At 51.9% G+C, this 6,519-nt stretch overlaps 1 protein-coding gene across 1 annotated transcript in view; it reads right to left on the reverse strand.

The window, feature by feature from the left end:
* POLR2J (RNA polymerase II subunit J) overlaps nucleotides 1–2,174 on the reverse strand; it is a 4,230-nt gene extending 2,056 nt beyond the window's left edge. The window contains exons 1-2 of the mRNA XM_024745261.1: nucleotides 2,045–2,174; nucleotides 753–842 (exon numbers count right to left, since the gene is read on the reverse strand). Coding sequence (XP_024601029.1) covers nucleotides 753–842; nucleotides 2,045–2,097 — 143 coding nt within the window. The 5' untranslated portion in view covers nucleotides 2,098–2,174. The remainder of the gene's footprint in view (nucleotides 1–752; nucleotides 843–2,044) is intronic.
* Nucleotides 2,175–6,519: the final 4,345 nt, after the last annotated feature.

Here is a 6,519-nt window from a genome sequence, read left to right on the forward strand (position 1 = left end):
GGAACACTGGAGTCACACAGTGGGGGAGGGTGGGGGGCAGCAGGGCCCCAGGAAAGCCTGGGTGCACCACTGGCTTGGCGCTGGGCAGGAGGCATCCACAAAGAAGATGGGCAACTCCGTCCCCTACTTATACCAGAAGACCAGACAAGCTCCTGCCCACAGTCTCAAACATGCAAACCTGGGAAAGGCATGGCTTCACTGATGGCACTTTTTAGCAGCGAAATGGCAAGTCTCTGGCCAATCCTACTGCTGGCCACCTACCAGGCCAGGACTTCACCAGTGCAAACACCCACCATCCAATTATCAGGAACCCACCAGGGCACCGGAAGACCACACAGGCACTCTCCCACTTCCTTCCCTTATTCTACTAAGTTACAGTCTCTGGCACACACATCTTAGAATGCCAGGTGTCACTGAGGTCACTGTCACAAATGGGGGCGGGGTGGGTGGCCAAAGCTGAATGCGTCTCCGTGCTTGTGAGCACAGAGCCCCAAGCAGGCCTTCTTTCCTGTGGCTCGCTGCACATTCACCTCCTTTAGTCAGATAACTGAGCCAACACAGGAAAGTGGCTACGTGAACAGATACTGGTCACTGTCATTTTGAAGAAAAGGTACTGGGATGTGTGAATTCCTAGAGCCAGCACCCAGAAGGACTTCCTGGAGCTCAGAGAGACTTGAGAACATCTCCTGGAACTTAGGCTTGGCCTCTCAAAGAGCAACATAACCCCCAAAAGCCTTTGACTTGGAACTTACGATTTAATGATGTTCCCTAGCGTATGGTCTTCCTTGTTGATGGTGAACAAACAGGCATTGGGTACCTTGGTGTCCTTGTTAATGGTGATCCTAAGGGAGAGGCAGAGGCAACAGGTTGGTGGGGAGGGCCGGGGCTTCCCTCCTCACCGGAGTCTAAACCCTGCCCTTCAAGGCAGGCTCAGGTCCCACCTCCTCCTGGAAGACTTTCCCATCTCTTCATCCCATAATGTCCTCTGTGACTCAGAGTAGCACCGTGGCTATACCCCAAACCCAGCCACGCCTGGCTCTGCGGGACCCTCATCTCACCTCTGGACTACTCCTTCTTCCTAAAGCAGAGCTTCTCAACCTTGGCACCACTGACATTTTAGGCCAGAAAATTCTTTTCTGTATGGGGGCTGTCTGGTACACTGTGGGTATTAGCAGTACCTCTACCACTAGATGCCAGGAGCATCCCCTTTATGACAACCAAAAATGTTTGCAGACACTGCCGAAGTCCTCTGGGGGGCAAAATGGCCCCCGGTTGAGAACCACCGCTCTCAAGGGAGACTGAAGTGCCTGGTAGGGGCTAGACCGCAGAGCAGAGCCCTGGATACCAGGCAGTTAACAGAAGGAAACGCCAGCGTTTAAGACGGTCTTCTTTGTGCTGAGCCCTGAACTAAGCGCTTTACATAAATTACCTAATTTAATCTCCCCTTAGAGAAAATTCTGTGATTTAATACAGTAATAAGCCCATTTTCCAGATGAGGAAAGTGGGCCTCAGGCAGACTGTCACTTGCCCAAAGGCACAGAGTTCTCAAGTGGGGGATCCAGGAGCCAAGTCCAGGCTATCTGAGCACTGGATTACATTTCCCTTCACCTGCTGGCAATGAGGAGTCACTGGAGGTTTTACACCGGCGAATGAAGATCCGGTGTGAGTCTCAGAGCCATCATTCTGGCTGCAGCAAGCATAAAGGTGGTGGGCGGGAAGACGAGTGAGCGGGGCTACCAGATCCCAGAGGAAAAGGACTTTGGAGCCAGACACACTGGGTTCGAATATAGACCGGCCACTTTCTGTGCGCCTGGGAAAGTGACTTAACCTCTCTGAAGCTCGGTTTCCTCATCTGCAAAATGGGGAGACTCACCAACACCTATTACTGTCTTAAGTTTGGCAGACTCAAGTGTGAAGCGCTCTGTGGAGCTAGAGCAAAACCTTCTGTCCCCCCGGCAGCGGACGGGCACAGAAGCCCCAGAACCTGCGGGCGCTGACGGTCGAGGGTCCGCGACCCTCTCCCACCCAGGACAGTTCCACTTACTTCTTCTCACCCTCGAAGAGCAAGAACGACTCGAAGGCGGGAGGCGCGTTCATCCTAGCGTCGCAGCAGCCTCCCAAGCCTCACACGCAGTCGCCACCCCCTCCAGAACTCGACCACTTCCGGGTTAGCGGCTGCTTCCGGATTATGCCGGCAGTGCCAAACCCATGTGAGGATCGGCTCGTTGCCCTCTATCGGTCTGGAGGATCTTGCGCAGGCGCGAGAAAAGCCTCCCGGAGGGAGAGGGAGGCTGGTGGCTCTGCGCATGCGTGAGTCGGGAAGGTCCTCTCCTGGGCTCACCTGCGGGCATGTTTTGACGCATGCTCCTAACGCTGGGGTCAGCTCTTTTGAGACATCTCTGTCTAGGCTAAGCCGGAACCCTGAGCTCTTCTCTCTGCTCCCTTTGCCCCTTGATCCCTCTTTGGAAATGTGCCCTTGGAATACACGGCAAGAGGCTCTTGAATGGAGAATGGAGCCTTGGGTTAGTGGGCAGGTGTGACCAGCTGGAGCAGAAGAAGCCTCCCCTGGGCTAGACTGTTGTGTATGGATAATCCACCTGCCACGGCAAGCTGCTACAAGACTCCTGGCTGGGTTGTTACTGGTTTACCAGGTGGGCTTGTAGCCTAGTGAGGTTCTTGTTAGGGGAGCAGTTGGGTGAGGGGCAAGCTGCTACAAGACTCCTGGCTGGGTTGTTACTGGTTTACCAGGTGGGCTTGTAGCCTAGTGAGGTTCTTGTTAGGGGAGCAGTTGGGTGAGGGCCGGGGAGGCGGCAAGTGTATGCTGGTGGGGACAAAAAAATGTTGCCTGCCATTTCAATAAACAAAGAATGTTGCCGCCATCAAGCCATCAGCCCCTGACGGTGTGCCCTGAGGGGAATTCAGGATGGAGAAAAACAGGATACTGGCCCTACATAGTTAAGATGCATATCTAGGAACCATTTCAATGCCCAGATTCTTTCATCTTCCGAAGAAAACTGCTGAAATCATTAACTTGAGATGTCTGTCTTTTGTGATTAGCGGTAATCTTTTGATGTTTGACTACAAGCGTTTTGTTTGGTTTTCAGCAAAAAACTCCTATATATCCTGGCTCCTCCCTTACCTCTTTGGAACAGTTCCGCAGAGCAATCTGAGAGGCTGTCTCCCAGGCTATTGTCCTCAGTAAGGTCCTCGATAAAACATAACTCGCAGGAACTTCCCTGGTGGTCCTGCTGTTAAGACTCTGAGCTTCCACAGGGGGCACAGGTTTGATCCCTGGTCGGGGAAGTTCCGCTTGCCGCTCAGTGCGGCAAAAAAACCACCCAGAAAACAAACAAAAAGCCACCCCCACAACTCGCAGGAATTCCCTGGAGGTCCAGTGGTTAGGATTCGGCGCTTTCATTGCTGGGGCCCAGGTTCGATCCCTGATCAGGGAACTAGAATGCCACAAGCCACGTGGCACGGCCAAAACCCCAAAAAATCACGCACAAGGCGCTTCCCTTGTGGCGTAGTAGATAAGAATCCACCTGCCAGTGCAGGGGACATGGGTTCAAGCCCCGGTCCGGGAAGTTCCCACATGCCGCGGAGCAGCTAAGCCCGTGTGCCACAACTACTGAGCCTGCGCTCTAGAGCCCGCGAGCCACAACTACGGAAGCCCGCGCGCCTAGAGCCCGTGCTCCGCTACACGAGAAGCCACCGCAATGAAAAGCTCGCGCCCCGCAGCAAAGAGGAGCCCCTGCTCGCCGCAACTAGAGAAAGCCCACGCGCAGCAACGAAGACCCAATACAGCCAAAAAATGAATAAATTAAAATTTTAAAAATATATTTTTTAAATCCCACGTAACTCGCAACTTTTAGGTTGTGCATTTTTGTTTTTGTTTTGTTTTCAGTCAACACAGGTATGAGAGGAACTTGAAGGGATAAGTCTATGAGTCGGTTTTGGTTGGTTGATATTTTGCAGACTACAGCTTAGCATGAAAGTCCCACCTGAGCGGTTTGAAGCAACAGGGGCTGGGGTCTCAGATCAGCTACTGAAGCCCTAACAGCTTTCCAGCTGTTTCTCCAAGGCTGGGGAACAGCTGAGGAGCCCCCAAGGAAATCTGGAGCTTCCCCCACCACTTCCCGGGAAGGACTCTTTCCTACTTAAGCTTTGAGACCTGGGGTGAGAAAATGTCATTTGCTGGAGGCCCACACCAACCTTGACTCTCCAGGCCAAGTGGGTGGGGGCCTTTTTAACTGCGGAGGAATAGAAGGCAATGACAGTAATGATGCCCCTTCACCCGTCTGAGTCATCCTGGGAAAGTGTGGGCCAAGGATGCTCCTGAGAAATAAAACGTTGCCGGCCATGTCAGTAAACAAAAGATGCCGCAGCTGTCGGCCATTGCAGCCCTGCCCCCAACGGGGAGCCCTGAGGGAACTCAGGGAGGAATCAAAGAATATCGGCCAGCTAGCCAGCGTCAGACTGCAGCCAACCCCAAGGGTGCAGCTTGATGAAACGCAGGATGTGAAAACACGGGATACTGGCCCCAGATAGCTGAGGTACATGTCAAAGGAATGGTTTTGGTGAGCCCAGACTCTTACATCTTCTCATTCAAAGAAAAGCGCTAAATTCCGTAACTTGAGATTTCTGGTTTTCTTTCATTAACAGTCATGTCTTGATGTTCAGACTACCTGCCCTTTGTTGCAAAACTCCTATATATCCTGGCTCCCCCTCACCTCCTCAGAGCATTTTTCTTGGGGTTTGTTTTTTTTTTTTTTTCCCGACTCGGGGTTACTTAAGATGCTGACTGCCCGGCTTGAAGTCCTCAGTATGTCCACCGAATAAAACATAACTCTCAACCTTTAGGTTGTGCATTTCTTTTTTCAGTTGACACTACTGAGAAAGGAAGGGGGCAGGGCACAAACTTTAAAAGAATGACACAGCCTCTGAGGACATAAAGTAGTTAGAACTGATTAGACCCAAGATGGCGAAGAATCTACTTCCAGTAGAACTTGAGCCTCATTATACGCTCATTGCGGTACACCAGCATATGCTAAATGACATACCCACAGGCACCAGGACAGCTCTAAGGCTGATCATAAAAGGCCAAAAAGTGGGTCACAACTCCTGGAAATCTCCGCTCCTTCCCCATAGTTGGAATAATCCTCCCACTCATTAGCCTATGAAATTCCCCTCCCCCTAAAAACTAACAACCCCATACCCTGGGGCCTCTTGCCTTCTGAGGTGGCCCACACTCAGTCTATGGAATGTGTATATCCCTGAATAAACCTGCTTTCACTTTACTGTGGCCCGCTCTTGAATTCTTTCCTGCAAGAAGCCGAGAACCCATACTTGGTGACCCGTCCCAGGAACTCACCTGAGACCTGGGACCTGACCATCCTCTTGTGCCCCACCTTTTCTTGCAACACTACCGTTGCCAGGATTGCAGGGACCTGGCGGTGATGAGGCTGGCCTGGCCTTAACTGGGCTACGGGACAGGATGGGGAGAGGATTTTAACTCTGAAGGGGCTTCCCTCCCTGCCACTGTGGAAGTCTGTCCTCTCTAGGGAGTTCTGGTCACACTTGCCCTTTGATTCTCTGACCAACATGAGATCCTGAGCTCCAGAAGTTGTCAGCCCCCCAAAGAGTTTTCAGCAGCTCAATTTTGGCGTGCCCCGAGAGGAGTCCCAATGACCGTTCCCATCTTCTCCTTAGTCTAAGGGAGACAGGTCTGCCTGGCACCACTGTGGAAGGGGCGGCTAGAACATGGGGTGCTAAGAAACATTTTCCAACCTTGGAAATAAGGGGAAGGGGGAGTGTGTGGCATATCCCAACAATGCCGTACTGGAGCACTGTTGAACAGGCCTGACCAGGGGTTATTTAAATATCTAGGGCAGGGCTTCCCTGGTGGCACCGTGGTTAAGAATCTGCCTGCCAATGCAGGGGACGTGGGTTCAAGCCCTCGGTCCGAGAAGATCCCACATGCGTGGGGCAACTAAGCCCGCGTGCCGCAACTACTGAAACCCACGTGCCTAGAGCCTGTGCTCCACAAGAGAAGCCAGCGCACCACAACGAAGAGTAACCCCCTCCCCCCTGGTTCACGGCAACTAGAGAAAAGTCCGCACATAGCAACGAAGACCCAACGCAGCCAAAAATAAATAAAATGATTAAGTAAAAATCTTTTTAAAAAGCAGGGGTTTTAGAAAACAAACAAATAAATAAATAAATATCTAGGGCAGAGATCGTCAAAATGTGAGGGCTCCGGGACCAAATCAAGCCTGCCACCTGATTTTGTATTTAAAGTTGCATTGGAATATGCCATGCCCGTTGGTTTCCTCATTGCCTGTGGCTGCTTTTGTGCTACAAGAGTAATGGTAACCAAAACCTGCATGCCTGGGCCTTTGCCGAAAAAGTTTGCCAATCCCTAAGCTTGGGGAATGGACCTGTGTTTGACTTTTTTTTTTTAAGAATTTATTTCTGGGCCTCCCTGGTGGCGCAGTGGTTGAGAGTCCGCCTGCCGATGCA

Source organism: Neophocaena asiaeorientalis, unplaced genomic scaffold (assembly GCF_003031525.2).
Source record: "Neophocaena asiaeorientalis asiaeorientalis breed wild unplaced genomic scaffold, Neophocaena_asiaeorientalis_V1.1 scaffold461, whole genome shotgun sequence".
Taxonomy (NCBI): domain Eukaryota; kingdom Metazoa; phylum Chordata; class Mammalia; order Artiodactyla; family Phocoenidae; genus Neophocaena; species Neophocaena asiaeorientalis.